This window comes from Euwallacea similis, chromosome 25, assembly GCF_039881205.1.
Source record: "Euwallacea similis isolate ESF13 chromosome 25, ESF131.1, whole genome shotgun sequence".
In the NCBI taxonomy this organism is placed as follows: Eukaryota; Metazoa; Arthropoda; class Insecta; order Coleoptera; family Curculionidae; genus Euwallacea; species Euwallacea similis.
In genome coordinates, this window is record NC_089633.1 from 2799171 (window position 1) to 2820175 (window position 21005).

General features: G+C 35.3%; 1 protein-coding gene across 2 annotated transcripts in view; it reads left to right on the forward strand.

Moving 5' to 3' along the window:
- The window catches only part of LOC136416850 (histone-lysine N-methyltransferase PRDM16-like), a 52978-nt gene extending 34093 nt beyond the window's left edge, over positions 1–18885 (forward strand). The window contains exons 2-5 of one of the 2 annotated variants that reach the window (XM_066402230.1): positions 1279–1321; positions 16705–16908; positions 16964–17140; positions 17191–18885. In XM_066402230.1, coding sequence (XP_066258327.1) covers positions 16732–16908; positions 16964–17140; positions 17191–18252 — 1416 coding nt within the window. In that variant the 5' untranslated portion in view covers positions 1279–1321; positions 16705–16731 and the 3' untranslated portion in view covers positions 18253–18885. The remainder of the gene's footprint in view (positions 1–1278; positions 1322–16704; positions 16909–16963; positions 17141–17190) is intronic. The other variant, XM_066402229.1, reaches the window with a different exon arrangement.
- Positions 18886–21005: the final 2120 nt, after the last annotated feature.

The following is a 21005-nucleotide window of genomic DNA, read 5'->3' on the forward strand; positions in this document are numbered from 1 at the left end:
CCAATTTTACTATAGGCACTTATCTTGTAATAACTCGATCTTAATCTATATTAAAGTTAAATACGCCATTTCAAATACGTCCATCACCAGGTTACCCTTCACAGTTCTTCCGCACTGCAGTACTGATTCGAAATCGTCGATCGGTACTCTCGTCCAATTAATTTATATCCGATCGGCAGGTTTCATCTTCTGCACAATTTCCCAACTTTAATAGTGCATGAAAGCCTTCAATTAACCAGTGGTTTATGCAGGAAACTACTATATCAACAGGCCCTGATCTATAACATACGATGCGACTTGTGATGTGAATAGAGGCACTTTCTCTATATTTTATGCGTCCGCTACAACGAGAACGATGACCATTAGTTCGCCTGATTTATTGCTTTCTGTAGCATCAGAAATATGTTGGGATTTCGACTAGTTATGCCTGAAACTGCTGGGGAGTAGGTTTATGAATGTTGTTTTCAGTTTCGTTTTCTATTGTGCAACTGAATGGAGTAGGCAAAGAGAAATTTGAATAATTTCAAAGGAAATTCGCGAAAAAAAATGATTTCTCTTTTTAGTTCATATTTCCGTTACGCCTCGTTTCCTACGCACTTGAGATGACCCTATAAACCATTCCAATTGTAACGTATGTATCAACTTTCCCAAGACACGTAATATAAATCTTAGACGTTTCAGTGTCACCAACAAAGACATTATTTAAAATTACACGTGTTTATTAATGTTTCCAGTTTGCGCTAGCTTTTTTCTTTAAATTACACACAGGAGTGTCCACGACATAAATTCCAACCACATTTTACCAAGAATATTCTGTGGTTGCTATTCATAACTGCCAAAGATAATTCTATGATAACCTTTGACACGTGGGATTGATTTTTTAACAATAAATCCAGGCAAAGAAGATTTATCGTCCAGTTGTAAACGACAAAACTGCAATATGAAATATGTCGATATTTCATTTAATGGAGCGAATATAAAAAGTTTAATTGCCAGTATCAGCATTAAAGATTATAGCCAATGCAGCCTGACAGGTAATGGCGTTGCAGGACCATGTAAAAGTTGAAAACTTGGTTCGTGGGCTTATGTTACGTCTTAAGCATGTGATGATGATACCCTTGTCCTTTCTTGATAGCCGGTTTTATTTGCGAGAATTACATAAATGCTGCATATAATAATAAAGCATATTGGGTTACCAGTTTTCACGCATTCGTACATTTAACTTGTCAGGTGACTTTTTGAATTGTCTTTTAATAATGATGGATTTGTTTGTTTCAGGTGAGTACCAGCTCTGCACATATGATGCCTTTTTCGTCCATCCGTAAGTATATTATATTAGCTAGTTACACTATTTCTCAACCTTTAAATTGTAACATAAATGTTAAAAAGTTGGCTGTTACATCTGTGTTGAAACCAAGGGGTAATAAATCACTAAGCGAGTATAATGGATTCAGAATAATTGTTCCTTATAGAGAACTTGTCGTGCCAATATGTTGTTTTAATACTGTATTTGTTGGGGTTATGAGAGTAGATTGCGAAGAGTTTTAAAATAGAAATTTCTCAATTCATATCTGATGATTCCAAGTGCCAAGTGCATGAGAACTAACTGAGAATAATGTAATTTAGGATGTGGCAACATGATAATCAGGCCAAAAGAACCATTTTGTTTAGCAATGGTTCCATTTTTGAGGCAGAAGGCCGCCATGTGCCAGTGTTCCTAAGTTTGCCCCAAGGTACGTCTCATGCCAGCGCAACCGGCTGAAACGCGACACAGAGGTCTTGCCGACTTTTTTCCCGATTTTGTCGCCATGGTTTAGTGTCTTATTCGCCAAAAAAGGAGGATAAAACTGTAGGAGACATTGTCATTGTCTACCTCTAGGTGGTTCGTACCATCCATAAGAGTTCAAGTTCTCGCTATTGAACGTATAACCTGAAGCATATGTACATATAATCCGTTTATTATAAAAGCAGACTGACGTCATCACCCAAATAACACACAGCGTTGGCAAACTTAATATAGTTTTGGAGTATGTCGGATTAAACTGAATTTTAATGGTAATAGATATAAGTATATGCGAACATTATGCAATAAGTAATGTGAAGTTACCTGGAAGTTGTTGAAGTACGTTGGTAATTAGAAGCGAGAGGTCATCTCCATCCAGAATATGCTCCTTTCATACCACTGATTAATAATTTTGTCAGTTATTTTTTAGTTAAGTGCTTCATGTCACATATTAAGACGATCAATTTCCGTATTACCATCTCGACCAACATGTCTATTATAGCAATTTTTCGCAATAATCCATTTTTTTTTCTAGATCGTCAACAACGTATTTTTTGGAGGTTTATTCCTACAATGTAAATGTTTAAGAAATCAACAATACTGTTTTTAAATCTTATGTCTACCTAACAACAATGTTTAAAATTTCACTTTTAAACATATTTGTTGAATATTCGATATTTTGTATAAAATATGTATCAACGCCTCATCAGGTTGGCCCGAAAATGAGGTAACTAGGCGCGCAAATCGCATTGCAACAAACAAAGATAAAGCTATATTCATCGGTTGGCAACAATTCATTCTCATTTGTGACGTCAGTCTGCTTTTATAATAAACGGACTTAACATATATAATCTCAGAGGGCATCTTCCATTATACAGCGTGTTCCTTAATGCCGTGCTAATATTTCAAAGTGTGATTTCTCAGGTTATTTTATGAAGAAAAGTTCGCACGAACATAAGTCCGTAACTGCCCAAATTTTTAGCTACAGGGCGTGAAATTTTTCTTTTCAAATCGTTATTTAAGTTACTCAGAAAGTACTTTAGATGTTGTTTTCAATTTTCGTGTATGTTAATAGGGTGTAAACCACGTATTTTAATGAGAAAACTAATTTAATTGCTCAACTAGCGGGGTCCCTATGTATGTCTTCCGATATTATTTAAGAAAGAAGTGATTTTTTTTGTTTTTTTTGCGGGAATATTTTTTATGATTGAGCTGATCAATTTTCTGTGAAAATGTTGTCTTATAATGAACTATAAAATATATAATATTCAATGTGAAATAATAAGTTAGAACAAACTTTTAAAATAAACAAGTTAATTAAGACGATTTTTATTGTTTTAACGGCGAGCCTAATTAGAAAAGTGTAACAGGCTTGTTTCATGTAGAATTGACCAGTTTAATCAGAAAAAATACTCCCGCGAAATAATGTCAGTGGCGTATCACTTTTTTCAAAAGTAACTCCGGGAGACATGTGTGCAAGAACGCCACTGGCTGAGCAATAAAATTACTTTTCTTATTAAAATATAGGGTTTTATGTCCTATTAACAAATACCAAAATTGAAAGTAATATCTAAAGTGCTTTTCGAGAAATTAAAAAATAACGATTTGAAATGAAAAGTTTCAACAAGATTGCGGATAAATGTTCACATCAACTTTTCTTCATAAAACAATCAGCACGATATTAAGGAACACCCTGCATAAGTTTCCATAGTTCCTCGTCCCTAAAGAGATACCGTCCTTCTATTATTTACCATACCTCCCAGTAGTGGTGATTCACTGAAATAAACTGAGGGCGATATTCTTGAACTACTATTAAGTTTAATAGAAAGGTAATTTCCATGGAAATGCATCATCAAACCAATGATGCAACTTCATTTGCAACTTAACAGGAACTTTATGGTCGATTTAAACTTGCCAAACGCTTTAATATAATAATTTAGCTCTTAAGGACTGTGCGAGTCATCTGTACATAATGGCCAGCAAAGCCTCCAGATATACAACTACTTTCTGCTGACAACTTTAAGGTATATTACGTATCTGCTCGTAGTTGTAGGTGATGTTCGCTATTCCATTAACCACTTTTCCTTGATTTCTGGTTAGGTAAGATTAGTTCATGTTAAATCTGAATCGATAAGATCTTGGTTTCAACAAAGGCGCGAAGTAGCCTGCAAGAAAATTTAACTAGTGGTAATAAAATCCAATCAGATATTCCTTGGGCGTGTCACAAAAATTACCCGTAATAGCAGCTTCACAGTTAAAATGGCAAGATTAGAGGCACACACGCATATTACTACAACCACGTTCAATTACCGCTGTAACCACATTTATTTAAGTATACCTCTATTTCATTCGTCAGATTATGATCGTCTAATCAAAGCTTAAGAACATCTCGTTACGGGCAGGGCCATACCGGGTGATATTTTCATAAGTAATCGTCCTGGTATCTCTGACATTACATCGGCTGCCGCGATTCATTATTTCCGACGATCTCCACCCAGTCCATGGGTTGTTTTAACCGCTCATTGATTCCTTATTAAATGTGGCATTTAAAAATTATAATTACTAAACTAGTTAGGAGAGGATCGGTAAAGGTTAGGGGCAAATGGAAGTAGTAGCAGCGGGATGAAGTCATCTATCAGCTGTTGATATGTGTAATTTAGGAAAGTATTTTGTAATTGCACACGCGTTCGTGTGCATTCAAGAGCAAACAATGGGCATTTTAAAGGTCAGGAAGGCAAAAATCGGAATTCCTGGTTAATTATTATTTTAAGGTTGCCGCTTGAATCGTTAATGCTGTTAGTTAATTAAAGACCAGTTGCGTGATTAACAATTCCAAGTTTTTCTAGCCTGACTCGATGTGTGCAATTTGGCTGCCCAATGAAATTGCAGTAGTGGTGAAGGGCCGTTATTAAAACCCAATAATTGAATCCGCTTACCGGTTACCGGCGCAGTTAAATCCCGAAAAAATAAATAATCAAATCACATCTAACGATAATGTATACCATAAAGTCTCTTTCCGATTACCGCAAGTAGCAAAGTAACAGGCGTAATGGGAAAATTTCTAATTGAAAACGTTTAACTGCGTCATTAGATTGAGTGGAATAGTCGTATGAACTATAGACATACTTAGATGGAGATGCAGCACAAATCAGGCCCCCTTAATACTCTTCTACTGAGGATAGAAGAAAAATTAATGGATCGCCAACGTGTGTAGTCTAATCACTTAAATTGAGCGCTAAGGAATGTCTCAGTGCCTCGCTTTCTTGCTTATTTATCAAAAAACTATTCTTGCCTGTTTTTGCTTGTCAGATTCTTGCCCTACCTCAACGTAAATTAATATCTAATTGATTATCTTGATAAATCTAACATGTTCTCAAGAATGAGCAGTTGCTGACAGCAGGAATAAGCATTTCTAACTATAGCCGATGCGGATAAAATCAGCGGAATATTTTAGGCATTAAAATACTGAAAAGAGTACACTTCGACGATGTTCAAAAATTGGAATGCCCTTCGCATTGTTAAGATCGCCAATAACCTTATCTTCATCAACATCATTATCATCAGCAGCACCATTATCATTTCGAGGTTCCTGAAACAATTTATCCTCGCAAATTCTCTTCCATTTTCGTGCTTGTAAATTACCATAATATTCAGACTAAAAATTCACCAACGTACACAACTAAAAATTTCTTTTAAATTTCTGCTTTTGCTTCTCAATTTTCCCCTTTAGTCTTCTCTCTTAGCCTTCATTAAAGTTATGTTCTTCACTCAAATTATCTCCCTCAAATTAATCATTAAAATCCTGCCCGAGTCCTTCCATTTGAAAACGCAGTCTCAACGTTAAATTTCGTATCCCAAATCTGCCATCCTGCCACCTGCCCAAATCACTCCTCACTGCAACTGGAACCGTACAAAATACGTCTAAAGCTGCCTTTTGATTGAAGATTATTCCGAAGATTGTCTAGGTTGACTTTAATTTTTTTAAGCAACCTTGACCAATATCGAAATTTGCCTAGATAGTTTGATGTCTTGGGTTCAACAACTCAAAAGCTTAGTGTAACCGAATACCAATCTGTCCAAAGACCGAATTCTCATTAAATATTCTGCTATCCTTGCCGGTAAATTAGATCAAATGCAAATGCGAGCCTGTAAATCGTTCTCGTGTTGACAGATTTACTATCCTGATTGGCACCACTGGAACCCAATTGATAAACGATCGAAGTAAGTGATGTTACTAACTTTCGCCGAGAAGTACGCGCGATTTGCGTAAAAAATGGCGCGCAACGGTCTGCAAATTGCCGCACATATGGCGGCGTCACGATTTTAGCTTGTTAGTTAATGGGGCGTGATACACAGTACCATTTCAGAGACTAAAGAATTTAGTCCGGTCTTTGTACTACCGGAAAACGCCTGAACTATTCAACGAAAAAAATCGTCGCCGCATTAGAAAATGCCCGCTGCAATGCTCCTTTCTATTGATCTTCATCTGGATAGGGTATTAATTTATTGGTTTCAATGGTACCGCCTTAAGGACTTACCTTTTTGCTCAAGTAATAGAAACGCAAGTGAAAGTATCTTTACAAGACTCATCACCACCTACACCTGAACCCGTCTCATTTGGCGCATACCACGTTCAAACCATTAAACAAACCTGCACAATCAATCAATTTATTTAAACCACCTCCATGTCCAAATCGGTGGCTTAATGCCCGTAAATATCTCAGCACCCAATTTAAAGAAATACCCATTACATGCCAAAACAAATGATCACGAATATGCCTACCGCTGCCCGGTACCCGGTGCCTAATGACCGAACGGCATGGCATAATTACAGGTAAGGAAAAAACAGAAAATTAAGTCGATATTAAACGCTGTATGTGCAGTAATAGATCCGAGACATGAGTGCATTTTAATTGAATATGATGCTGATTGAATCTTGGGAGATACTGCTACCATCTTTAAGGAATGCAAGCGATTAAGGTTAATTAGGCAGTTCAGATTTTGCGGGTCAAATGGCAGGTTATCGGGTCAATGTGGCGAATTTTGTGAAATGGTAAAAGTTAACTGGTCGCTTAAGTTCCCATGAAAGTGAAGTGGTTGGAATAGGACTAATATGGATTCTGTCATCTGCATCTTGCTAATACCGAAAGAAAATTACAAATTAAGCTGCCAGGTGTTATACGGAGATACATTTGAGAAATTCTGAAAATTATGAAAGAAACAGAGCAATATTATTAATATTAAAAAGGTATCTCTGAACAGAGTGCTATAAATTCATATTTATTTTCATCATTCATATTGATATTTATTTAATAAAACATATATGGTATCCACCGTTTTGTTAAATATCAATTTTCTCGAAAATTGTTGGAAATTTAGATTTTGAACAAAAGTACCTTTTTTATGTTAAACTCTTCAAATTTAATATTTTTCCTACAAAATCACGCATAAAGTTAAGTATAAAGAGTTTAGATACTTTTAAAACATTATCCACCTGTATTACCCACCCCTGGAAAAATGAGGTAATTTTTTTACAGAAATTCAGAAAGAGCCCAAAAAGTTATAATAAAGCACTAAATTTCGTTAATTTATCTCGAAACGTTTCGCAAATATTAATAGAAAATCATCCTCAGGAACCAACCTTCACACTCTGCATATCGAAAACGAAGTGCCTTTCGATAGATATTTATATGAAGTTTTCGTCATATTTTGGGACCTAGAATACGTGGTTGAATTTATGGCACTATGTTCAGAGACACCTTGTATAGTAACAATACTCAGGTCGTTACTCTGCTTTATTAAGTTGTTACTCTCGCGTTTTAGCAGCAAACTAGAGTATTTTTTATACAATCCTTCGTTCTTTTTTCTCAATTTCAGTCTCCTGCTCTTCTTAACTTGTTTAATCTGTCGAAAACCGATTGACTCAGTTTAGCCAACAACGACAACCTGGATTAACTTTAACAGTCTAGGAGTTAATAACTGTCTGTATAATGATAAAGAAGCGCGACACCATGGATCATATAAAATCCCTCCAACAATAGGTACGGTGTTAAGGTTTTGCCTATAAATAAAATTGTGGTAGACTTCTCATCTACTCTATACAAAGCGAAGTGCCCTTATATCAAAAATTATGACCATAAAGCATGTGTGTAATATTCTATTGTTTTCGAGAATACTGAAATAAAAAGTGGCACTTCTCCCAAACACACCGATTCAAAAAAACCTCTTTAGCCATCACAAGTAGACGACTTCCACAGAATACGTTATTACACGTTAGCCAATTCGAAGAAGCAACAAATTCGGATACTTGAAGAACCTCGTCCTCGTACATTACCGATTCAACCAATGTTCTTTGCGTTTTTGCTTTCAGTTGTTTGAACATTACCCGAACCATGTAACGACGATTCTATGCAGATTTTATGACAGATTTCGGTACATACTCGGACCAAGTCCGAGAAATAGTTAATTGACATTCGACAATCCATCGACGGAACGAGGCGAGTTTCGGGGAAGAAGAACATTAGCCATGTCCGAAAAACTTGTCGCTGAAGAATACTACCGAAAGGAGCTGCCTGAATGGCGTTATGGCCTAATGGAATGATTTTATGGCAAAGAGATTGAAGAATGGAATATTAATGGGGAATTCTCTGGTAAGACACCGGCACCCGAAGGTTCCATTATTTCAGGCGGGCATCCTTAATTAAGATGAAAGAGTATGGGACGTCAGGAGAGATAAAATTGCAGTGGTACTTTTTACCCGCCTAAAAAGAGATTAAAATGCCTTAAGAACGTTTTTGCATGATGTTGGTATGTTTGTCAATCGGCGTATCGAGGGTTGGGGTACAAATAATTGTGTAGGACTCAAATACAATTGCCTACGCATTATAACAGGACTGAGAAATTCAAATTAATGAAAGCCTATGTTTATATTCTCATCTAAAAATAATTGAAGGCAGGACAAGATTGCAGCATAGCTGTTGTTTTGCTTGTTGAATGGCTGGTTCTAGATTAATTACTGAAATCCTTTAAATTAAACTTTCAAAAAATCAGTGACCCGTGGCTTTTTTTGCTTTTTTGCCTGGGAACTGTAATTTGGTCAGTTGCCTCATTTGGACTGGAATGTCGTAAAGGAACCAAATTAATTCGAAGAATTTCGTTACCTTCTAAAAAAGATAGTTAATTTTTGCAAACCTTGCCCAAAACTAGACAAAAGTAAGCTCAATCCGGTTTTAGGCACAATCCTTAATATCCAACGCCATATTAATATCATTAACAAAAAAAAAAACTTTCAAAAACTTTCTCCATAATTTCTTATATTGTAGAATTTGGTTTTGCTCCTATTTATATTACTGCTCTATCTGAAAATGGAGATGTAACATTTATTTACAGAAGAGAAAGAAGTAAAAAAGATAGAAGTAGACAAAAAAGAAATGGACGAAGCATAAGTAAATGCCGAAACACATTTTTTAAAAGAATATCAAAGCTTTGAAAATGGGTCAAAAAACCTGAGTTGTATTCTCAGTTGTTGTCGGGCCGTTGTTAGGTGTATGTCGAGTGCATCCGGCAGGTAAGTTAAATCGTTCATGGTGTTTATCTTCTATTTACATATGCAGAGAACACCCGGTAAATTACGCCTTGACCAGGCAAAATATCAAAAGCGCCCCTGAGGTAATTAATTTTCAAAGGCGGATTTAATTTATATGAAAGGAGGGAGTTTACAAGGGCATTTTTATGAGGAATAGGCTCATGGCTATTTGCGAAGATCTTGTTAGTTTAAATGTTCTCTCTCATGTTGAGGAAAGAAGTCAGAATGCAGAGTGATTACTTTCAATTGCTATTTTATCAGATACATGCTATTTTGTCATTTTGACTCCAGTACATCTTGACGATGACGCTCTAAGGCTCCAAAAACTTCATCTTTTAGTAGTATGTTCTTTGGAAAAGATTCAACATCCGGCCATCTTCCTCGTTATCAGCATTATAGCGACGATATAATTGAGTTATTAACAACTTATAATTTTTCTTTTTACAGATGATTCACACAGTTCCTCAAGGAGATTCCTTGTTTTCTCCACCTTGTAAGCAGTTCCCTCCATAGCATATTCAAGATTTTTTGGGCCATTCTATTTTTACGTAAATTTTTTTTGAGAAGTTCCTATTTTTGATTCTTATTAATTCTCAAAAGTAATTACTGATTTTTATATTTGAGGCTATCGATGTCAAGATTATTTTTGTTATAACTGCCAAAATTATGTAATTAGCACAAAAACTGTCTTCATGCGAGAGTAAGATTCAGTTAAAACATGCTATCCTAGAATGTTCTATGATGTCTCTCGACAACCTCTTGATAATTACCCATACCACAACCAGGAAATCTCAAGACGATTCCACGTAAGAATTCGCGCACGCGATCGTTTAAATTGACAATGATGTTATTATACAGAGCACTAGCACCAGTTGTTCATACATATCATCTAATTACAGACTTTCCTTGCTTTAAGCCATTAGCCTAAAGCTTATAGTAAAACAACCAGAACAGTTAGACGAATGGAGTTTTCTGTGACTTTTACTAAGTTTTTAAACACAAGGCGTTGTCTCAGCGAAGAATGAAATGACTTTCATTTCCGAATTATAACCGGTCCATTAGGTGCAATTTTTTAAGTGTCTTCAACACCATTTGTGTCTCAGCCTTGTAATCTTGATTCGCCGACGACACAAAACATTCTGCTGTCACGTAAACACGCCGTTTTCAGTCTTCTTTCAGTCTACACCTCCTGTTCTTATCGACCACATTACGGTCTCAAAATGTCACGTTAGTACAAGTGAGATACGTCTGACAATTCAGTTTATTACTAAGAGAAAACCACGTTTATGAATGCCGTTTCAAAATATTAAAAGTTCCAAGTAATTTGGACACATGAATATTCAAATCGAACCCATTTTATGTGTAAACTAGCAAGAATAATGGGCAGTGCCATAGCGAACCTCATATTCTCAGTGATAGGATGTCTTAATGCAGCTTAGGAATCCGCCTGATTTGCATATTCATAAGCTTAAATTTGTTATTTTAGCTTCCGTATGCTATAAACTAATATTTTATATTGGATCAACATAGGAAAATAAATGGATTTACTCGACAATAACATTGATTTGCACTTTGCCACGATGGGGGCTTAATTTCTCCATGAGTCATGTATCCTCGATGGCAGCTTTAATAGTATGGCATTTAAGTGATCATGCATGAGAATTTGATGATACCGTGGAGATTCAGAGAAAGGTTTAAATAAATGCTCTATAGTTTAACTGTAGTAAAAGTCAACATCACGTAGGTGTATAACAGTATACCGACTACGTGTATATTGAACGGCATCTAAGGCTCTAGACACTATTCTGGAGTTACAAATGGCTAGTGTGGATGGCTAATGTGGACAGAGAAATACTGATGAAATAGCAATGTGAAGAAGTAATAACATTAAAATGAAATGTGAAGGAGGCGCTCAGTAACGACTTTCCTAACAATAATAAACTGTTCATTGACTATACGATCGTGCACCCTAACATCCATGGGTTGAGTGAGGAGGTAATATTTTAGAAGAATTTTCAATCCCCAGAATTGACATATAAAATCGTAATAGAAAACTTCGGCTATCATCAATAAAATTGTGATTATTGAGCATCGCCAATAAATGCTAAAATTTGCAGACTTTTTGTCGCACTTAGATGAAGATCAAGCACCATGAGAAATACCTCACGGAATGGTTTCTCACAAACAACCCATCGTCTGCTTTCTTCCAGCAACAAGTATCATCTTTCAGATCCTTATCAACACATTTTTTACCAATCATCGATGATCTTTACACTCGATCTCTCGACAATCAATAACAATCATTCTTAATATTTTTTGCTAAATATAGGTTCAATATTGTGTTATCTAAGTTGGTGAATGAAAAATCTAAAGTTTCTTATTGACATTCTTATCGCGGCACTAGTTTTTTTCGCTTCAGTATTAGCAATGTCGTAAACAACACGTTAAACGACGATTTAGAGTCAGATTGTGAACGGCGATAATAGGGGCAATAATTGTTGAAGAAATCGCGATTTTTATGATTTTGATATACTGCAGATGACAGTAAGTTTAATGAGTCCGACATTCTTTGCGGAAGATTGTTGCGATCATGTTGATGGTGATGATGGTGGAAAAGGTTCATCAACTATTAAATAGTTTACTGCAATGTTGCTGTATAGCGGTTTTTACTCGTTAGAGATATACTTCCCACTGAAGTGATACATTTTTACAAGAAATATGTAATGTGCGGTAATCATACCATAAATTGGCATTCCTCACTTTAAGACCCTTTTTAAGACAAAGTTTCACGGTTGAGAAACTACATATGACCAATCCAAGCTTTTAAAAAAATTTCCATCAGTGTAAGTAGTCAATTTCTAGGCCAAAGCATAATACAAAACAAGGCTTGACCATTCAAAATCTCTATTTCTTCTTACGGTCTAATGCTTTCAATTCTAAAAATATTCTTTAGATTTTTTCATCATTTATTGAGAGAAGTCCATCCTCAAATTTTTAACCTGTAACTGTATGTAGGGAACTGTCCGTATCACAGAATCGTTTTCAGTTTCCAAAACCTTTTTGCAGTGTCTTTTAACTTTAGAAATGAAATTTATAAAATAATCTGTGGTACCAGCATTGACCGGCATTAAAAATGTATAATAATACGTGTTTCTGAATTTCGCGACTGTTGCCTTCTCGGAGAGATCAACGCCAAGTGTAGAAAGCAACCTCATCACTTATTCTTGCCAGTAGACCAAAATTTCTTCCGCAGACATGATATTACATCAGATTAATTCACTTTTATTAGTTTTATATTAGTTTATTTTATTTTGTTGAAAAATAAGTTACCTATCCTTAGTACAGAGATGAAGTCTGGTATTAAGAGCAGTTGTGCCCAAATATGAAATAGTAAACTACAAAATTTTGTATTGGTGCTTTATTTCTTTTTTAAGTATGAAAAGAGATTATAGAAAACTTGAAGTTTGCCGAAATATGAGTGTTATTTCTCTCTGATAGGAATGTTTGCACTTCAATTCACATAATGTTAATTAGATTGGATGGAACATGCTACTTCAAAAGTATATCTTCAACAACATAATGGAGAGTACAAGATACCTATTTTCAGGACCTGAAATTATTCAACATAACTCGGTTAGTTTACGTCCCCCTGTCTTCGTATTAGTTTCCCTATTTGTTCACAACAATGCCACACGTTTTTCATCAACCATAAACAGAAAAGAATTGAGCTCACAACAAAACTAACCTGAATCTCCCATATAAGTTATTTGGCTCTATAATACGTCTGGTCTAACAGCACCCATAAAACAAAGCCTTCCAATTCAGTTTGCTAATCGAAAAATACGTCCAACTTCTAACCAATTATATTCTTCCATATACACCAAAATCGACGTGGGACGTTTCGAAACAATGGTGAAAATACCTATGCAACTAAAATCAAATGTAAATCCAAAAGGAAATGTAACAATGGAGTGCTTCAACGTGTGGTCCAAGTCAGTTTTCAACATGTAGGCAGTCATTTTAGCTTCAGCTGCAGCACGGAGGCACTGCTTATTAGGCATTATCGCTTCATTAAGGCAGGAATTGTGTTTGGACCTCCATTATCCATTAAGTAAGTGACAATGGACAGCTCTCTACTTCACTTCGCTCTGTTTGTTCCACTAGTTCGATTATTGACAAAAACATCATTAAAGTTTCTCCCATATGGACCTAAAGCTTTGTATTTCGTGACGAATAGCTTCATTTTACGTTATCTTCTGATTAATTATACCTGAATGGATTTCAACATTGGTAAAAGTTGGGTTTTTTAATTTGCATATTAAAAACGTTCTTCTGCCTCATTTATTACGTTAATATGGCTCTAAATTAGCTAGCGATTAATTTGCTATACGCCCGGCAATGCTGTGAAGACAGCTTTTAAGCCTCGTGTAGTAATTTATACTATATTCGTTAGCACCTCTTACTTACATAAATCACCTATCGCGCGTGCTGGACGTATTTGATTACGGCTTTTTTCCTCCAATTTAAACATAAGGAAGTAGAAATTTACTTAGAATTTAATTCAGTAGACACGAATACCGTGTCTACAATCCAGTTTTACTTCTTTGTCGAGCATTTTACACCTGGAGATACAAATCTTTGTCTCGGAATAAATAATTACTTTGGCTAGTATTGTTGACAGTCGTACAACACTTTCAGACAACTATTTCTAGATCTCTCGACTCCGATTTTTTGTAGTTGCTCTGATTTCCTTGTGTGGAGAGTTATTTACCTGTTTCTTGGTATCGGGGAGCTTACGGGAAACTATGGACGGATCCGTAATTTACTTCCTCTGTTGATAAGTTAGGCTTATGTAGGCATTCATTTACAATTATCCCTCGATAGGGCAATTTCATAAGAAATAACGCATTTAAAATCGATTTAAATACTGCTTCTAGGAGAATTTAAGGAGGCCAAGGGTAAGACATAACATTTTTTTGGAAATCACCCATATTTTTACTCACAAATTCACTGACATTGCGCTGAAGTTACTCTACCTTGCGGTGATATCTTCAGTAAGGCAACAGTCGCACATGCAGAAAAAAGAAATTCAGAACATCTAAAACACTTGTAATACACTGGCACCACTTATTGAAATAGCTTTAAAAATGCTAGACATAGCATCCAGTAATTTTATTTTGATCTAACTTCAGCTTATCAGGTAACTTCAGCAAAACCATGGTAGAGCCAAGTACCCACAATTTAGAATGGCTTTTAGGGTAAGTTTAGTCATTAATAAATTACAGGGTAAATTTGTGGTTATCAGTTCCGAGAAAACTTACAAAAAGCAACATCTACATACAAGGAAAAAGATGAGGAAATTGAAAATTAACATCTAAATTTCAACAGACATAAATCAGTCTTTTGATATAATCTCCATGATAGTCTAAAAGACCATGATCGTCAATTACTAACCATAAAAAGCTTTTTTAAGATCAGTAGAATATGCCCTACAAAATGACTTAAAAAATTGTACAAAAGTTTTTAAAAAATCATATAATCCCTCCGTTTTCTGGAAAATGATAGAATAGTATTAATTTTCTTGTTAGTGTATTAAGCTAAGCCTATCTTTAGGCCTGTTAACACAGAATCGATTATATTTCGAGTTCAGATATATTTTTTTTATTCAAACATAAACATTACAGGAAAGAGTTCATACGATTTATGAAAATCTTATTAATGTACAAAGCAACCCAAAAATTTTTTCACAAAGAAGTAAAACTACAAATGCTGTTTCCATGACTCACATGAGTCGCTTAATATAAAATGTATTGAATGTTTTAGTAAAAAACATCTTGGAATATTTTTGCCGACCACACTACAACTTTTTTAGTGTTAGCATGCGTAAAAAACCTTAATTTAATACAGAAACAAAAATCAATATAATCACTTTCCAGAAAAGTTAGGGATTTTATTTTTTTACATTTTTGTAATTTTTTTTAAGTAACTTTGTTGGAAAGTTCTTTTGACCTTAATCAGCTTTTACGAGTACCCGTCGAAAATCATAAGATGACCTTTCAGAATATGAAAGACATATGGAGATTATATGTTTCGCAAAAAGCTTATCACTGTTTAAATTTAGATGTTGATTCGCAATGTTTATAGTAATATAAATTTTAACAGATTTTTTTTACGTGTAGTTGGATATTCTTTCTGGAAAGACATTGAGGTCAGTTGAGTTATTACTGATAATGAGGTATTAGTCAAAGAATTTATTCAGATCAATAAGATTCAGATTAGTTGAGCATTTTATGCAGGCCAGTGATGATTGAGGCCACTGGGAAAAGGAAAAACCTAAGTGGAACTAATGTGAAAAGAACTATTTTGAACTTATTCTAAGTTATTGCTCATTGAACTTTCTTATTACGGTTTGCCTATCCTATTATTATATGCATCATAATGTCAAGGTACCCCAGTTTATTTTCATTGTTTGCCTGGAATTCCGTGGATATGAGACAGTTTTAAGTGTCGCATTTGCTGCGATTGATACAGCTAGTCTTTCTGGAGCTGATCAATCCTCCTGAACCATTTGAGAAAGTTAAAAAATTTACGGATTACGCGTTACCGAGACATCTATTAATGAATGGACAATGCATTCAAATTTTGAGGATTAATCTTTCACCTCGTCCCTCCATTTCTTCTCCAGTTCAACACATTCTAAGGTATCAAAAACTGATATTCAATAGCTATATTTCCATTTTCACTAGACACTTTATATCCAAATGTAAGATGCGGTGGAAATCCCCGTAGATGTAAGTTTTATGGCTTTAGAGAAGCAATTATTATTTTGTTATGAGGGATAAAAGTTACTGCAAGGATGTAGCATATATAAGTGAAAGCATCTTGCCAAAAGAAACTGTTACTTGCCGTTGGGTTGAAAAATGAGAGATAGAAAGGAGGTAACGGATATAGGCAAATAATCATACAAAACTCGAGTTCTAAAGTAAACTACTCTATTATCCCTGAAAAAAACGTACATTTTATAACGTAAAGATACATTCCCCATTCACATGTATTCATCACGGAATCTGGTAGGAACCGTCATATCTTGAGCAAACAACCACTTTTTGCCTAATTCATTCCATATAGCGTGGGTACTACGACCATTTACGTGTGGTAACTCGTTAAATGAAATCACATCATTAGCGCGCTATTTTTTTGTTTTTAGGACAACTACTATTGTCATAATCATCATTACACATTCATTAAAGTATAAACTACCTGAGAATGCAACTATAGTTCTATTTATACCCATTAGTTAGGAACAAAGTGTGTTAATTTAAGGTTTTTGTTTCAGATCCGGCGGTACTAGGCCGGTCCCCCGATGTCAACGGCGGACGCGGCTCTCAGCTTTCTGCACCCTGCTTGGCTACCCCGTTGCCGCCCTTACTTCCTTCCTCCACCGGTCATCATGAGAGAGAAGGACTCTTCACCTAGGAAAATGTTGGTGGCTCAAAGTGGCCACTCTTCACCTAAGCAAGCGGCTGTATATCCTTTATCGGTAAGTCTCAAAATAACGTTAAAACATATTTTTTCAGGTTCTAATAATGTTTCAGGTGAGAGTTCCTCCTCCCGAAGAAGCCCCGTTTGACCTGAGCAGAAACACCACCAGGTCTTCTCCTGGGCCGCACATGAGCCCTGCAGGGAGGCCCCACGATCAACAAGGCGATGAGCAACCTTTAGATTTGCGGGTCGAGCACAAGAAGCTTAGCTTGCTAATAATGAGGCGGCAGGTAATAACTTAAACCTGTTCACGTTCTTATTCTAATATCGAATTCCCCAGATTGAAGACGAGAACCGCAATATCATCTCCCCAGCACCGAGCACATCAAGCGAAAAAGAAGAAGTGATAGTGGAGGACCGCTCCTCTCCGCCCACCCCAAACAACATTCCAAAACCACCGTTTTCACCGCAACTGCCTGCCTACCCAGGAATGCTCTTCCCTCCTCAGCCCTTACATCCCATGATGCTCGAAGCAATGTACAGAGCTCAAGGTGGCGACAAGGTGCCGAGGTTGCCTCTACCTTATCCACCATCTCCAGGGTACCCGCAAAGGTACCCTTTTCTAAGCCCTAACATGCTTAGTCCTCCTGTAAATAATGTTCCTTTTGATATGTTAAGAAACCCTCCGAGTGCTCCGCAGACCCCCAAGGTCTTCGACCCGACCAGTGGGAAGCCGAAAGATAGATACGCGTGTAAATTCTGCGGAAAAGTGTTCCCAAGAAGTGCGAATTTAACTAGACATCTGAGAACGCACACTGGGGAACAGCCTTACAAGTGTAGGTACTGTGAGCGCAGCTTTAGTATATCTAGTAACTTACAAAGGCACGTGCGGAATATTCACAACAAAGAAAAGCCATTTAAGTGTCCTTTGTGCGAGAGGTGTTTCGGACAACAGACTAATTTAGACAGGCACTTAAAGAAGCACGAGGCTGATGGGCCTACCATTCTAGACGAAAGAAATCTTCAAAGAAGGAATCTGGGCAGGAACCTTAGTGAGGAATCCTACTTCGAAGAAATACGCTCATTTATGGGGAAAGTGACTGACAGTCGATTGCTTCAGCACCTAAAACCCAACCTCCCAAACTTTCCTCTATCCCTACCATCGAAGCTCTTCGACTCTAGTAACAAGATGCCGGAAACTGAAAAGTCTTCAACTCCTAACGAAGAAATGAAGAGAGACTCGTCGTATTTCTCAGATAAAGACAATTATTCATCCCGGTCTTCAACAAGCTCTGAAGCCTCGCAAAAAGAAGATGATGCCACGACGAAGAGTGACGAAACAAGTTTGAAGAGGCAAGATGACGAAGATAGCAACAACAACAATAATGGGGGTAATACATGATTAAGGTAGAAATGTTCTCTGTGATAAGAGTTGTGGTTTGTGAAATTTTTTCATTCGAAGTTGTACCTATTTGGTATAAATGTGAATGTGATACCTATACAGAATCCAAATCAAAATTGTTCTTTTAGATGATTTTAGGTGAAAGATGTAATGAAGACTTGCAGGGCAGGTTTTTGCATCATTTGCCAAGGTGAGCAATTTCTTGTTAAATAATTTGAATTATTTTCACCAAAAGAAGATTACTGGTTAATCTTCGGTGACATTTTATTGGCCTTGTTGTCGAGGTTTTTATGCTTTCCGTTTAAGGTAAATGCCAAAACACCTACTTTAAGTCAAATTACGTGTTTCTATGCAGTCCTACTTGCCATAATTTCTAACAATTTCAATAAAGAAATCAAAATATCTGATTTTAAAACTCCTATAAGGTACTGTTGTTACCAATGCTGGCTAGAAAAAAAATTGTTGGGTATAGCGTAAGTGAAGTTTGCAGTACTAGTGAGGAAATGAAAAAATTACGGTGAAAAAGGGGGTTTAGGGTCATAAAGAGATCGCAAACCAATCGTGGTAACTTCGCGAGTGGCTTGTTATTAATTTGATACACTTATGGGGCGTAATTAGTTCATTATCGGACTAGTGATGTAATAATTTAGTCCAAGTAATTAATAAACATTATAATGGGTTTAAGAAAAGAAAGAAGTCCACATACCAGAAAAATAAAAATTCTTTTTATTATTCATTAGAGAATCACAGCAATGCCTTCTTGGGTTTTTTCTAAAATTTTTCTACTAAATGTAATACGAAATGTAACAATCATAAATGTTTTTATTCTTATTGCATCCTTCTTATTTCACTTTTTCACACTATTAGTCTGTCTTCCTATGCTTCTCTATCCTTGTCTTAATTTCTCTAAGTTTGTTTTTTTCTATATCTCTACTTCTGCCTACTTAATAATAATGAGGAAATAAATTCATATATTTAATTTTTTCAAGTACATACTTTTAACATACCTTTCATAATTTCACCCTTCTGAATCACGTAAAATATTCTTAAAAAAAAAAATTAATATCGTTATTACGAAGTACTCTGTAAAGCAAGATAGTTGCCGGGTTTGCATTTCTCTTCTAGAAAGAAAACTTAATTCATCGTTTTACGATAGCAACAATAATTACAAAATTATACCCATTATTAAAACAAGCTTATCTTTCGCAAGTAATTCGGTATTTACGAAACCGTTACCTTCAAGTGAGATGCCACACAGTGGCGCGTCCTCAATGATTTTGTGATGACAAGTTCACCAAACACATTACAGCAATAATTAGTTAAAAGTCCAATTACCAGCATTTCGCTAATAAAAAAGCAATTAACATTAAGTGTTAGAATAAAAATTTCGAATTACACAAATTAAAGCAAATCTTCCTAAGTGCGCCACTGCAGTGATGCTTAAATGAAGATGTAAACCTGACAAATAATAATAAAGTTAATTACTAGTGAGTAATGTTTAAAAATCGTCAATAAAAGTTTTTTAATTGCTTTCAACGAATTTATAGTGCCAGAAAAAGTTAAGGTAAAATACATCGAAACTGGTGATGGAGATGAAGTTTATTGCCATCAAATACAATGACTCAGGCGTTAATGGTTATAAGAGACTTTAATTATTTAAAAATTATTAACAATAAAACCCGTTTCGGCAATTAGCAATAATTTGTTTGTCCGGTAGCATGACAGTATGGTGATACACTCGAGCGAATTCACATTAAATTAAGTAGAAATTAAATATTGACATAAAAGGAATAGTCTTCGCTAATTTTCCTTTTTTGCTTATTTATTTATTTTTTCAAGCTTCATTTAAATTTTTTAAAAAAGGTCTTTAAAACCTTTTTTGAAAAATTTTGTAATTCTATTCATAATTTGCACCATACTTCATTCACAATAATATTAATTTCTGAACAACCAAAACTAATTGTCTTTGTCACATATTACATAACTGTGCCTTTGATGTGCTTTCTTGTTATCTGTTTATGTTTCTTTCTCTTATTGCTTCTCATTTTTTTTTAATTATAACTCATCTCGTACTTATTGTTCTACTACTTTTTGAAAGCTGCTGTTTTAATGCCTTTTCAGGTTTTCTATTAGCTACATTTTCTAACCTTATCATTCCTTGTTAGGTATTTCATCCAGTTTGTTCTCAGTATGTTACACTACTCTTTATGTAATACTTCAATAATATTTCAGTTTTTGGCTTTTTTTACTTTATATTATTAAATTCTTCTCTTGTCACTTCTTTATTACTATCGTTTTCTTATTTTTTTATCTATAAATAGTGTTTTCATCGTTTGCTTTATTAACAATGTAGATATTTTTAATCCTTTTCTTTTTTTTTATCAATGGTTCTTATATCAGTTGGAGATGAAACACACGTATGTTTGTTTATATCTTAATTTCCAGGGCAGAGCAAATTAATTTACGATCAGCGGCCGATGTTATATTTTTATAGCCCGGCGCTCACGACAACGAGTCGTAAAGTAAAAAATAACGTCTGTTAATTTGTTACTGAATTTAATAAAATAACCAGGTACAATATTATTTTATTGCATGTTAAAAATTAAAGAAATATCATTAATATGTAAAACGTTGTGTGTACTACAAGATGAAAAAAGGGTTATGCCCTTGGTCAAAAACTCGCACTTCTACCACGGGTGTAATCTCCGTTTTTCAACCCCCTACCCGTAATAACTATTCTAATTTATAACATT